Source organism: Emydura macquarii, unplaced genomic scaffold (assembly GCF_026122565.2).
Source record: "Emydura macquarii macquarii isolate MOO-44397 ecotype Brisbane River unplaced genomic scaffold, CSIRO-AGI_Emac_v2 contig_2636, whole genome shotgun sequence".
NCBI classification, from domain to species: domain Eukaryota; kingdom Metazoa; phylum Chordata; order Testudines; family Chelidae; genus Emydura; species Emydura macquarii.
In genome coordinates this window covers 35,211,953-35,227,119 of record NW_027132773.1, presented here as the reverse complement: position 1 = coordinate 35,227,119, position 15,167 = coordinate 35,211,953, and the positions used below count along the sequence as shown (strand labels likewise).

Genomic DNA, 15,167 nt, shown 5'->3' with positions numbered 1-15,167 from the left:
TAGCTGATCATTTGCCCCAGTACCAGACTCATCTCATGAACCATCTCAGCAGGAATTTTTCCATGAGTCACAAGTGCTCTCTGAAGCGCGGTGTTCTGCAAGTCATCTTTGTGGCTTAGGACATCCTGATGATTGACCTGTTCCCAACAAGGAACAACAAGAAATGCCGTCTGTTCTGCTCTCGAGGGGGGTCTCGATCTGGGCTCCCTGACCGATGCTTGCCACCTCAGCTGGCAATCAGCTATCCTATTTGCTTTTCCTCCTATCATCCTCAACCTGAAAGTGGGCCAAACCCATCCTGATTGCCCCAGCAAGGCTGAGACAGTGTTGGTTTCCCAGCCTTCTTGTGTTGTTGATTCAGCCTTTATATCCTTTCCTCTCCATTCCAGCCTGCTCACACAGAAACCATCTTGCACTTTGCATTCCATTCTGAGATCCCTGCATTTCACTGCATGGCTGATCCATGGTTGAATGAGGAGGAAGAGTGATTCAGTCACTGTTCAACGTGTCCTATTCAATAGTAGAAAGACCTCTAGCAGAATGGCCCATTCAGCAAAATGAAAGCAGTTTTCAATGCAGTCACTGACCAGTGGGGTTCAGCCAACGCTGTATTTGCTGCATCTTCAGCTGCAGGGCCTTCAAGTTGCATCTGGCGGCGATCTCAGCATTTCATCCGCCCATCCATGGAAGATGAGTATTTTCCAATGCCATGGTAGCAAGATTCTTAAAAGGAATTCTTCGTCTCCATCCACTGGTGTGGGAACCAGTTCCTTTGTGGGACCTTAACATGGTCTTAGAGATTCTGATGGGACCTCCATTCAAGCCTCTGGGATCTTGTCCCTTTCCTCTCTTGGGTCAAAAAACTACATTCCTGGTGGTAATAACATCCCCAAAGAGAGTGTGTGAGTTGCAGGCTTTGATGGCGGACTCTCCCTACATACAGTTTTCCAAGACAAAGTGACCTTGCGGCCACACCCCAAATTTTTGTCTAAAGTGGTCTCTCAGTTTCACTGGAACCACGTCATGTATTTACCCATGTTCTTTCATAAGCCATATTCATCTCAGAGGAGCAGGACCGTCACACATTAGACGTCTGATGATGTCTAGCCTTCTGCGTGGACAGGATTAAGTCCTTTAGCGTTCACCTCCCCTGTTGGTGTTATGTGCAGACCCTACGAAGGGGCAAGAGGTCTCTTCACAGACAGTCTCTAAATGGGTAACATACTTTGTCAAGACTGCATACAAAATAGGTTCGTCTGTGCCCCCTCAGTGGAAGCAAGCCCATTCTGCAAGAGTGCAAGCTACATCAATGGCATTCTTAAGTGACGTCTCAATATTGGACATTTGCAGGCCTGCCACATGGTCATCAACACATATGTTTATGAATCATCATTATCATCATTATTGCAACATCCAGAGCAGTTGCAAACTTTGGGAAGGCAGTCCTATAGTTCTTGTTTAAAAAGACTCCAAGCCCCACCTCCTGTGTGTACTGCTTGTGAGTCACCAACGTGGAATCATGGCTGCATCTACTTGAAGGAGAAGAAACGGTTCCCTACTGTAACTAGTTCTTTGAGAGATGATGCAGATGTGTATTTGACGACCCACCTTCCATCCTCTCTGCATCAGAGTCTCATCTCTGGGCAATCAGTTGGAAGGGACTGAAGCGGGGTTGAGGCAGCGCTATCTAAGATGGCCCATGGAAGGGCTGTGGACATGAGTGCTCCCTCGTATGGACACTGCTAGGCAAAATTCCCGGCTGTGGTGTGCGTGTATACACCTAAGAGGAATACACATCTGCATCACATCTCGAAGAACCACAGTTACAGTAAGTAATCGTTTCTTATTATTGCATTAAAAAGCATTTCATTTTACTTTTTATGCCAGACAAGTTACTTTTTTTTAACTAGAATCTTTCTTTTCAACTACAGAGCATACAGTAAGAAAATACTCCTATGATCATCTCTCTCTCCTTTTTCCCCCCTTCTCGTAATAGAGACATTGGTTGGGGAGAGGAATGTTTGTAAAACTACAGGTGATGAAACCTGGCTGCATTTAAAGAAAAGGATGGGTTTATATGTATAGATGTGTATGTATGTTACATTTTCAAATTGAAAATCCGCCATAAGGGATTTTTTACCATTCTTCAAATACCTTTTCAAAGTGCAATAAAAACAAAATTATGGAGTTGTTTTATTTTTTAAATGCGGTTAGCAAGATTTTTCCGTTCCAAGGCCATCTCAGCTAGAGCGTAAAGATGCTTAGCGGGAAAATCACCTGGACAGTATAACGGGAACTGTTTTTAATGTAAATATTAGGAAATGCATCCAAATATTTATGTGATTAGCCCAGATTCTTGATTTTGCAGGATGAGCCTCTGGTGTTGATCACGAAGGAATGCAAAGATGGCTTTAGACTTTGCACTCCTCCAGTCCTGGTGCAGTGAGCTCCAAGACTGTCCCAGCTGAAATTTAGATCTGCCTAAATGCCGAGTTCTGGTAGATTAGATTGCCTCTGTACCACTTGAAGATCCACTTTACACAAGGAGAATCCTCAAGTGGTCAGATCAATTAATGGGCTAATTCTGCTTTACACCAGGGACTATGAGGCAGAGCAACCAAGGTGAGTCAGCACTATTATCTTATAGTAAAAGTAAGTTGTGGCTCATCATCTTCATAACTTGGCACAGGAATTTGGCATTAGGAGTATTAATAGCCCCAAAGTGGATTTACACTGCTAAAGCAGTGAGAAGAGAGTGTTGTGTAAATGTGAATGAGACCCAATATATTTGTACATCATTAGCAACTAGGATTACACGTCACCTCCAGGTACAGGGTATCATTTTGAAATGTGTTTATTTTACCAAGAGGTTAAAGAGACGAAACATAACGCTGATGAGTTTGTAGAAAATTGTTTTATATCCTTAGACTTTATCGACTAAAGCTTTGAACTGTGAACATTTTTAGTCTAAAAGGCTGCTGACCAGGCCAGAATGTTAACAAAGAGAAGGCCATCAGCTTAATATATATATATATATATATATATATATATATATATATATATAAAATACTATAAATAAATCTTGAAGGTGGGACTGGATGACAGGGGATGGATCACTTGATAATCACTGGCTCTGTTCTGTTCATTTCCTCTGAAGCCTCTGGCAGTGGCCATAGTCAGAAGACAGGATAATTGGTCTAGATAGACTATTGGTCTGCTCCAATATGGCCATTATTATGTTCTTATTGTCTATTTCATGATATTTCACCTATGTGTCACCCTTACAAAAGAGAAAAAGTTCATAGGAATTAGAGAATGAAGAGATCAGTTTGGTCATCTTCTCTTCCCTTGTTGATTTTTCCCCCAATATACTTGCTAATGATTTCTCTGATGTTCTAAATTATGCCCATGCTGGTATTTCCAGTGTTGCTCTGGGGAGTTATTCTGCAGTTCAATTGCCTTTGTTAGGAAAATTTATGCTGACTATCAAGGAAAATGTCAGTTTCATCCCTTACTCCTACCTGTACCACTTTGGACAACTCAGAACACTTCTTTCTCCTCCTGGGTGCTTATATGTTTTTTAAAATGCGTTAATATATTGCATATTAAGAATACGCATTTACAGTTATAAAAATCTAAAGACAATTGAAGTCCATGGAAAGACTCCAGTTAACTTCAACAGACCTTGTATCAAGCACTTAGAAAATAAGGTTTTTCAAATCTTACTAACTACAGTCTCTTTTCTGATAAAAAAAAAAAAAAAATGCATTCTGTGATCCCAGTGAAATCAGAAAGTGACACACTTCTGTGTAAGCATAAGAACTTTAAAACTATTAGCAGCATTTGACCTGAGACTTTCTATATATAAATGGATGTATCAAAAAATACATAACCCAGTAAATTAATCATCTGTTTCAAATGAGTTTGTTCCATATTTACCTCAAGTAAAGGAGAGTGCACACTTCTCATTAAAATCAAATGATCTTATCTAACATTAATATAGATAAGAGTCAATAAGCATCTCAGCTGAGTTCAACACAAATAGTGTTACCACATGAATGTGAATTACTATAAATTGGCTTCTATCTGGAACTCCATAGCCTACTATGTCATTATATAAACTATTGCTCTAGATTTGTTTCCCGCCTGTGAGGTTGATAAAATCTTCTGTTAGCCGTTTGAGTGCTCCTGAGATACTGACAGTAATTTGGGGTGGATTTCTCAATATGCTATGGTTTTTAGTTTCCATTAATTTTAAAGGGTTTGTAGAAAATATATGACAAAAGCAACTAACGTGAAAATATTTTAACTGTGAGACTACCATGTTTTCACTTCAGCAGCAATTCGAGTGGTAGTGATCTTATAGTTATATGGTGTGACACGTTCTTGTTATTTATAAACTCTTTGTGCTGGTACCTGATTTGCATAATTTCTTTTGTAAACTATTGCCATGGAATTTTCTCCTTGTATTTGCATTTCCATTAAAGCAAAGAGATTGCTCAGAACTATCATAGATATTCCATTCACGCAGTTCCAAATACTGCCCTTTATGTGGTAGCATGCTGTATAATTATTTTCTTAGTAAAATGGTAGATGATTGCATTAGACTACATTAACAGTACTTCATGCAGCAGTCAGTGTCTAACCTATTGGCCTTGCATTTATTTTATTTATTTATATATCTTGATGTGTCCACTTTCAGCAAGTGCAAAAATGTATCTCTATCTGTAGCTAATGCTTTTCTTCCGAGTGCCATCTCATTACAGCGAAGATAAACAAAGCACAGAGGATCATACCTGCCCAAGTTTCCACTAAAGTTTAGTTTCCAGTGCTGTTTTTTCCTATTCCTGTGACATTGAATCAGCTTTCCTTGAAACAGAACATCCTCTCAGTTACTGACGTTTCCAGAGAGCACATCAGTGGCCCCAGCAGAAGGAGGCTTTTAATGACCTATGCTTTTTTTCCCTGTATGCTCTATGTTTATTCCATTCTGTCAAAAGTAGGAGGACAAAACTGGAGAAAAACTGTAATAGAATGAAACATCGAAGCCTCTTGGTGGTGGTGCCTATGTGACTCAATAGGTTGGTTTATGCCAATAGATATATCTCCAAGATGATAAATCAGAGTAACATCTTTGTTTACTGAGAGAAAAATTCATAAGGAAGCAGCAGATTCTTCTTTGATGGGCAGCTGCCATGCTGGCTGAAAGGAACAAAAAAGCAATTACAGTATTGTTTTCAACAAGACATTTTAAAGTGATAATCAGCTTGTATTCATTACTACGCACCTGCACATGAACTAAGAGTAACAGTGAAAGAAACAAATGTGGGCTAATGAAACAGTAGGACATAGTCTGAGCAATTCCATGATTTGATGGTGACGCAAATGCAAATGAGGTGTCCATGCAGAGGTGGACGGGAAAAGGCTATACAGTCACCAGGTGCTAGGATATTAAATATATCAAAAACCATTTGCTCAGTATTTGAGGAAACACCAACTTACACACCAGGATAGTCTTCCAATGCAATTCACAATCTTGTGTGAATACCACACAGTGGACATGGCATGAATCAAATTGAACTCTTACCCATCAGCGAGGAATGCATGAAACCTGTTTACATTGTAAAAGTTTGCCAAAACAGGGGGAGGAGATGTAATTTTCCTAGCCATTTCAGTACACAAAGTGACATTGAACTAAGCCACAAACAAAATATCACAGGTGAGATAAGACAAGACCCGGCGTAATGTTTAACAGTTGGGAGAGCCAACCAGAAGAAATGACAAAGATTATAGCAGTTTCCTTGATTGTGCATAGTCCCTCAGTCTTAATCAGGTTTGCAACCTGGGATTTTGTAGATTACCAGCTGCTTCTGGTTATTCATGTAGCAGCACTTGCTAAAGATCTGTTTATTATTTCTGCCTGGCAAGTTGATAGCCATCTTCTGGGGGGTACTTCACTGGCCTTGGTTATCCATGTGTTTGTTTCCTGAAGGCAGGAAACAAACCAGCAGACACTGAATGACACAGGGTTACTAAATGTGTCCTTTATTGCAGAGGGTAAATTATGGTTCCACAGGTCCATCAGAGTTAGGCGATGAAGGGTGTCACTTAACAGCTATGTTCACCACGCATGCACAGCCCAGCTTTCGTAGCTTACACCATTTGAATAAAAGTATTCAAAAACGTAAGAGTACTGGACACATGCAAATTGGTGATTTAGAAATTCTTATAGCTCACTTAAACTAGAGAAGAGTTACGGTTTTTTTTCTGGCTTTAAATGTGCATTGACAATCTATCCAACGTTTTTATATCCAGTGATTATTTTTATATCTATTTTAAGGATGCCTGGATTTTGGATTTCCAGGCATCCTGATGTCGGGATTTGGGTTTGTTTTAAATTTGAAGATTACTTAAGAAGGTAACACTTAGCAGTTAACATTTAATTGATCTGTACGCTCAAACTTAATAAAGATCTTTGCTTTAGGTTATATAGTGGGTATATTCCAAGTAGGAAGTATTATGTCTTATCAGCCTGATTGTTATCTATATGTAACAGGGCATGGCCCTCTGCTCCTGTCTTCCTGGACAAGTGGCTCTAACACCCCTGGTTTGTAACCACCACCATGTAGTTATAGCAGCACTACTCTCTGAGACTTCCATACAGCAATTCTGTCATCATCCCCTTTTGCCAGAAAGAAGAGGTCTCCATTCAGAGATCTCCCTTTACTGTGGCCCTGATGGCCTGACCCATCCCCACCTCTCTCTGTTTTTCTCCTCAAACTTCCCTCCTGTGCTCCTTTTCTAGCAATTTAGCTCTCTCTGCCCCACCTATTTTAGTAATTATCCACTCCTTCCCTCAGTCAGGCCTGGGGGGGAGGGGGAACAAATTGGATTTGCGGTGACCAGGGTGCTGCTTCAGCTGGTTCTCAGCACTCTGTCACAATTTAGCATTCATTTCATAAACCAGTAGAGTACCAAGTTTAAGAGGGGGTAGCAATTTTTCTTTTGGAGTTTTTTGGGAGCCAATTGTAGTAATGATAGGCCCAATAATACATTCCAGATGGTAACTCCTGCTCTTCCTCTCTGCTACTTATTGCCCATTTACACCGATGCATCCTGGTTTTCATATCCTTTTATATGAGTGTGCAGCTGTATCTGGAATTTTTAACCCCCTACAGATGTTCAATTCATTGTACTTTCTCCTCTTCAAATAAGTGACATTGTGTCCAATGTTAAGGGACACTATCATCTTAAAAATCACATTTCTGACTGAAAATGTGGTACGGTGATAGTCAACAGTAACAGCTAAGGTTATTATAACTAAAAAGTTATTTGGGGAAGGAAATAGCTCTTTCAAGTTTGTTTACTTTATGCATTTCACAGCACAGTTGTGTGTAGTCAGTTTCTCTCTGACCATTTCCAGAGGGGTAGCCGTGTTAGTCTGTATACAGCAAGAGTCCTGTAGCACTTTAAAGACTAACAAATTTAATTTCTGCAGAATGCCTGTTTGTTAGTCTTTTAAGTGCTACAGGACTCTCGTTTTTTTCTCTAACCATTGTAGAGTCAGTTAGTTAATTTCTAACTTGCTGAAATGATCCCTATAAACGTCAACAGGGAAGCAGTAAAATCCTCACAAAAATAATTAATGAATTTTAAAAAGCCAGAACGTACTATTTAAAGAGTGCTCTATCAGAAAGTGGATTTAAAAAAAAGTCAGTTTCAAAAAGTTCAAGTTTTTGGTGTCCCTGTAAATTCATAAAAACTAAAATACTACTAAACTAGTTCATTGATGATAACCTATTTGATGATACATTTTGATATGCTTTTATATGCCTAGATCATAAGCTCTATTTTGGACACATTATTTCTGGAAATACACAATTTCTAAATAAATGCAGAGTGAAATGGAGAAGCATACTTTGTCTCCACCAATTAACATACTTCTCCTTACATACATTTTCACTCATGTCGTACTGTAGATAGACCTTAGTGTCGTTTTTAGAATAAAATAGCTTTTTCCCCCAGTTGCACAAACATGCTCTTCTTAGTTTTTGGTACACACCAGTGTCTTACTGGTTATGTCCAAAGATTCCAGTGTAAAAAATACATACTTTATGAGTTAAAAGCTCAGCATCTCACACTTCTGGCATGAATACACTATTGTTGCAGCACTTTTAGCTTACAGGCCTGATGCTGCTGTTATGCAGGTGAGTAATATTTATGTGAATTGGTTTTGGTGGCACTAATCACGTACAGCAAAGACTATTCATCTAATGGAGGATTATAGGATTGGGCTCCAAGAACATGAGTACAGTATTTAAGTGAAGGACCTCTAGTTACTATTCCTTGGGCAACAATGTAAAACACAGAATGTCTTTGAAATAGGCATGTATCTGAAAGTAGTGTTTGGCTCCAAATAGCTTTATTAAATTAAAGAACAATTCAGCTTTCAAATATTATAATTACTTGATCTTACATATTAAAGGTGTTGAAAATGTATTTGCTTGTTGTTTTTTCATTAACACATTCCAGGTACCATATTTGTATTGAAATGCTGCTAATTTCTTTGACAATGATTATCTAATGATCATTTTATATGGTTATTTTTCAGATGTTCAAATGAGACCAGATTTAAAACAGAAGAGTTATTTTGGGCATACAATTTCTGCCCTACTCCATACTCTTGGACAGCACTTCTGGGCCTTATTTTATACTTGGTTTTCTTCGCACCTGGTAAACAAATACTTGTTTTAGCACATAAAAACTTTAAGTAAATAGCAAACATTTAACGTTCTTAATGGTCAGACTACTTGATGCTTCTCTTACTGTTCAAGCTGATTGTTATACTAAAATTAATCTTTTTTAAATTCTCAGGAATGGGACCAATGCCCTGGACAGTAAATTCTGAAATCTATCCACTTTGGGCTAGAAGTACAGGAAATGCATGTTCATCTGGCGTAAACTGGATTTTCAATGTTCTGGTGTCACTGACATTTTTGCATACAGCAGAGTACCTTACATACTATGGTAAGAAGTTGTGTGTGTCTTGATCTGCAGTATTAGCATTTGTATTGTCTGACATGGCACGTAGATTTACTACTGTTTAGATGATGGCTATATTAGCTGTTTTCTGGTATGCCATTTCAGCTGCAAAGCTCTTGATTAACACTAGTTTATTAACTTTCACTCTTTCAGAAAGGAATTTAGAAAGGTAATTTAAAATGAGGAAAATGAAGGAAACCTGTTTAATGAAATACTTTGGTGCCCATTTAAAAGGGTGGCATTTGCCTACTTTTATCACAGTATCTGAGTCTTGTCTACACTACACAATTAAGTCAACCTCTGTTAGGTCGACATACAGCCACCTTCTGCCGGAGGTGCGCATCCTCACCAGGAGTGCTTGCAGCGACTTAAAAGGGGCGGAGGGTGGGGCCGAGAGCCCAGGCTTTCAGCTCCCCACCGAGTTCCCTGCTGGGAGCCAGCTGCCTGGGCTGGCAGTGCCAGGCAGGATGCAGAGCTGACAGGCAATGTAAGTAACATAGTGACACTGTGTCGCTCTAATTACATTGACCTAATCTCTGTGCCTCTCGTGGAGGAGGAGTTATTAGGTCGGGGTAATGAGGAACTTACATTGGCAGGAGCAGTACTATAGCGTAGGCTCTTACAGAGTTAGCTCGATGTAAACTGCCTTACCTCGACCTAACTCTGTAGTGTAGACGTGGCCTGAGAGTCTCCTTCACGTCATTACTGTCACAGATCTGGTGATAGGACTCCCACATCTGGCCATGTGGTCATACAGTCATTGTAAATAGAAATTAGGTATAGGATAGATTCAAGAGTCTTAGTTTAATCTGTGCAATCCTTTTGACTATTTTTGTTAAAGTTTCTCTGTTTTTTGGGTCTCCTCGGGGCCCATTCAACCAGGGGGACAGCCGAACCTTCCCTTTTATGTAGCTCTTTACTGTAGACCTCCAATAATGTTATTGCTATTTATTTTAACTGATGGGAACTTAAAAGGATCTGTATGAGCTTCCATGTTACTTTAAAAACAAATGGAGTATTATGCCCTTGCAAATTTGATTTATGATAGAGTGATCTAAACAAGCACCCTTTTCTCATGTCCACAGACATGTACTCCTTTATTGTAATGCTGCAGCTCATATTTCACAAACCTCTTGGATTTCTGTAGCCTCCTAATTCTGTGGGAGATGGGGGAAGGGCGGGGAGAAGGGCAAAGTTCTGTAACCTAGTCCGTGTGTTGTTTTGTATTGCAGGCGCATTCTTCCTCTATGCAGGGTTTGCTGGCATGGGACTCATTTTCATCTACGGCTGCCTTCCTGAGACTAAAGGGAAAAAACTAGAGGAAATTGAATCTTTGTTTGAAACCAGGCTATGTACATGTGGTATTTCAGATTCTGATGAAGGGAGGTATATTGAATATATTCGGGTGAAGGGAAGTAATTATCATCTGTCTGACAATGATGCTTCTGATGTGGAATAATTTTCAGCTGCTGGTGTATTAATCATTTAAAAGCCTTCTGGGGGAAGAGCAGCTCTTGGTGACCTCAATGCCCTGCTTCTGGTCTGGTTCTCCTTTCTGCTGCCTAGTTACAAATGCCTTCGTGTCCTAAAATACTTAATCTGGGAGAAAATAAAATGTAATGTTGTTTTCTTGATCATGGGAAGTAATGGTTTCTAAAGGGGATTTAATTCCTTGATTGTATGAATTTACCAATGGTGTGCAATACAGGTACTCCAGACTGTGCATTATACCAAATGAAATGCATACGATGCACCATACTGTATATCCTTATCTTTCTTTATTGACAAAAGTAAAAATAATGCATTGGCTTATCAGAAACCAGATGAATCAAAAACATAAGAGTATATATACCAGGTAACACGGCTAGATTCACAAAGGAACTTTAACTTCAAGGCACCTATAAAATCACTGGGATTCACAAAGCTTGAGTTAAGTACTCAGCTTCCTGTGCAATGACCGGAGGTAGATAGGCACCTAAGAATGGGATTCACCAAAGCCAGCACACTGGGCAGTTTCCTGGCTAAAATAGCCATGGGAGATGTCAGCGATAGGGGTGTGTCCTAAAACCCGTCCCTCTCAGAGAGTTTGGCACCTAAATCCAGGTTGGAGGGAGGCACCTCCCTCTGCTTACGATTCTCAGCTGCAAACCCTCTCTTGGAGATACACCAGGGGTTAGGGCACTCACCTGAGAGATGGGAGGTCCCTATTCAGGACCCTTCTCCATCTCAGGTGGACGGGTGACTTGAACCAGGGGCTTCCACATCCCTGATTAGTCCCCCAACCACTGGGATAAACGTTATGAGTGAGGTTCTCCTCTTCCTCTGCATCCTCCTCCTGTGAGCATGCTTATAAGATTGGGCCCTGCAGGCGAGTTAGGTGGAGGAATGCCTATCTTGTGCACTACACTGGGGCTTAGGCATCCAGACACAGTGCGTGTGCTCAGAGGCACAAACATCAGCACCGAAGAGAACTTCTAATGCAAAATCTTAGGAACCTACAGGATTCGGCAGCAACTGAGCAGGGGTTCTGTGAATCCCAGTGGTGCCTAATCCTGGGATTTAGGCACCCAAAAGGGCAGTTAGGTGCCGAAATCCCTTTGTGATGCTAGCCCTGTGTGTATGGTGTTCTGGCTACAGCAGGCTGTCGAATGTCTCTGCTATGAAATAAACAGAATGAAAAATCCGCAGGATGCTGTAGCAATAAGCATTTGAAATTATAACACAGTTTGAAAATACAGATATCTTTTGCCTTTATGGGAGAGATGTGTCTCTAAATGTCCCTACTGGGATTCCACTCGTTTCTTTGCAGTGATCTCCAGAGGTCTGTAATAAATTGCTCCATGTTTCAACTCTAGTGTCACAGTGGATGTCGGTTCAATTACTCTATCCCGCTATTGATCTTTGACCATATATTATGATCAGTAGTTGGTATTTGTGAGCTAAATTGCCAAAGAATGACCTTAAGCTCACAGTAAGGTGTAACTGAACATAGGATTGCCTGGACAAATAAACTGACATATATTGATAAGTGCCACTTAAAGGCCTCGGTTAACTGGAAATAAGTGATTTTTCATTCCCATTTGTGCATCTGAGCATTCAGGTACATGGCGAGTGTTGAATACAAATATCATCAGTTTTAAAAAAAAAAAAGAAAGAAAAATCAGGGTGAGATCTTGGGTTGATAAGTTCACACCAATCACTGCCCTTTTGCTCTTTAATAGACATGTCACTTTCAATTTATGTCTTCTGTGCAAAGTAAATGATTTCTAGCAGGTCTTTCCTCCCTTTAGTCAAACAATGTCTTTGGATCCGAAAGGAAAATTAGCAGTATTGAAAAGCTCATATTTATACATATTAATTGTCTTATGAAGCATTGCAAAATTGTCAGGAAAATTCGCCATGTCAGGCGCAAAAACCTGCTCACCCACATTCACCATGGGAATGAAAAAATTAATGGTATTTTATTCACCTGCCAAAAAAATTACTTGCATTGGCAAGTAGAATTTTATAAGGCTGCATTAAAATTTTATGATTTTTTTTCCTCCCTCTCCACTCTCACCCTTTTAGTCCTTCAGAGAAATAAGTTTTTTTAAAAGCTGGACGTTCAAAGTCATACCTCTGAAATACTGAATGGAGGAAAAATCCCTTTTTGCATATACTGTTCCCTGCCTTTGTTTTAATGTTGTACAATTTTGATGAAAATATATGAGGTAGTTAGGCTTTAGGTTTAGTGGCCTTTTCATGTATTCGGAGACATATTCTGAATGTGGGTTTGCTCTCTAAGAACAAGAATGTTATTGGTTGCCTAATTATGTTTAGTGGGTCAAACATGGATGATAAGTTTTTATTGTAACTCTTTGATAGATCTGATTTATATTGCCCTAGATAATTTTATACAGGGGTTTCTCTTACTCTTTGAGTTTCCATTGAATTGTATATTTTGTCAGTTGGGTGTGGCTGTCTTTTTAACTTTGTAAAAACTGTTAATGAAAGAAATTTTTAAAAAGCCAATGTTTTAAAACATTCCTCTGTAATTTGGTTGGAAAGGGAGGAAATAAGCACAATAAACAGGGCTTTTAAATAAGTCAGTCACAAGTTTTGGCACGATTGGACTCTGAACATGTACCTGCACAGTTAGAAGGCGAGGCTCCCAAGCCTCAGATCTCTGATCTCATTTTGACACACACCATTTTTATGCTCTTAAATATGAAATCTTGAAAATGTTCCATCATGTACAAGTTCAAATATATACTCTGTTAGGCATACCGTTGCCAGTTTATAGTCTTCATTGAAGGCACAGCATAGTCTTAAATATTTATAAGGTATACTTCTAAAAGACAAGAACAAAATACTTGTATGGGTAAACTGGCTTCTGCCTGAATCCCAAAAAAGTCTATTCTCTAAGGCCCTGATTTCAGAAAAGAATCCCTATTCAGGACAGCACGTAAACATGTGCTTAAATGCTGTCCTAAAATGGGGGATAGACTTTAGCACATATCTCTCCTAAATTTTGATCTTTGGCCCTGATCCAGCAATGCACTTAAACATGTGCTTAATTTTAAGCATGTGATTAGTTCTACTTGATTTAAGTGCTTTTGCTGGACTGGGGCCTAAGCCACTTAAAATGCAGCTGATCATTAATAGCTTCAGTGATCAACTGTCATTCTACTGCACCAATATCCATCATTAGATGAAATTATTGCACTGCTGTCACTCATTTGACACAACTGAAGTAAAGTTACTGTAATAGAAATTGTCATAAGATCAGTGACTTGTTTTTCTTAAAACGCTGGGGCTTTTTAGGGAAAGAAAACCATTATCCTTTGTCAACAGCGTTTCTTGGACATTCTCATAAACGACATTCAGCTGTGCACAGGACTCAGCTATTTTTCTGACACCTATGACTTTTATCTTATTGAAGACAATTTTCTAAAATCATGCATGACATTTCCCTACTCTCCAGGCATAGAGGCTAAAAACACAATGCATTTCAGCTGTGAATGCAGCTGAGTAATGAGGGCACAAAACCTATTGGCTTCTTTTATGTCACTTTCTTTCTGTCCCCCTCTCCCCCCAGTGGAGTTGGATTTAAGTCTTCCTCTTACTATTGCTTTATACAAAGGTAATATTCCATCTCTTATAAGTATTAGACATAATACCAAGAATTATTTATAATAAAAACAAGATCAACTGAATACTTGAAATTAATCTTACATAATTAGGGTTTTATTGTTAGAATCTGTGAACATTTATAATGTATGAAGAAACTTAAACAAATATTTCTATTTTGCAACAGGTTTTTATATTTCTGCATATTTTAAGTTCTAGGAGATTTTGTTTGCATGGTAGACTTACTAACATTCCAGATAAAAGGATATATATGTACAATGTAGCTAAATAATTTCTTGTGACAGGACTTTAATTTATAAAAGAACATAAATAGTATGTCGAAGCACAAGATCATTTTTATGAAATGCTTTCTGCAGAAGATGTGAAATTATTTCTTCATAAGTACTACATGCTTAATTCAGGTGCATCGGGAAAGTTAACGTAGGGATGGTGGTATAAATTTTGTCTAAATTGGCAAATCAGTTACTGCAGTTTGATGCTTCAGATCATGTTGGTCTGAAAACAGGTAAAGGAGATGTTAGTCCAGATGCATATTTTATTTCCTTAAATTTAATTAAAAATTAATTTGTTAATCCATTTTAGAATTCTAAAGCTTCTTTAATGTCATTTGCAAATTGTTTCTGCCCTACATCAAATAGTTGGTCCCAAAAAGTGGGGGAGGGGTGTTTGGTTTTGTTCTTTTTAATTTGATTTTGAAGATAACCGTTAAAGTGGAGTAAATCCTTTTGGAATCATTTAGAAATCTTTTAGTAACGAAGTTTTGTTGCTGTGCATACACAGTAGTTAATTTTCATCTTGTGAGTTGTAGTGATAGCAAGTCAGAATCTTATAACAAGGGAAAAGGCATTAAAAGAAATGTTGTGCTAACTTCTTTTTGAATAAAATAGAAGTTGCAATATCTCTCTTGTATAGGAGTTAGTGCTGGAGAAAAAAGACCAAAGCTATCATATTAAAAGACTCAAAGTAACATTACAGTTGAGACACCCATTAAGGAG

General features: G+C 38.8%; 1 protein-coding gene across 1 annotated transcript in view; it reads left to right on the top strand.

The window, feature by feature from the left end:
- Positions 1-11,061, top strand: part of SLC2A13 (solute carrier family 2 member 13) — a 283,132-nt gene extending 272,071 nt beyond the window's left edge. Inside the window, exons 8-10 of the mRNA XM_067564428.1 lie at positions 8,612-8,733; positions 8,875-9,027; positions 10,275-11,061. Of these exons, the coding sequence (XP_067420529.1) occupies positions 8,612-8,733; positions 8,875-9,027; positions 10,275-10,501 (502 nt within the window). The 3' untranslated portion in view covers positions 10,502-11,061. The remainder of the gene's footprint in view (positions 1-8,611; positions 8,734-8,874; positions 9,028-10,274) is intronic.
- The last annotated feature ends 4,106 nt before the right edge of the window (positions 11,062-15,167 follow it).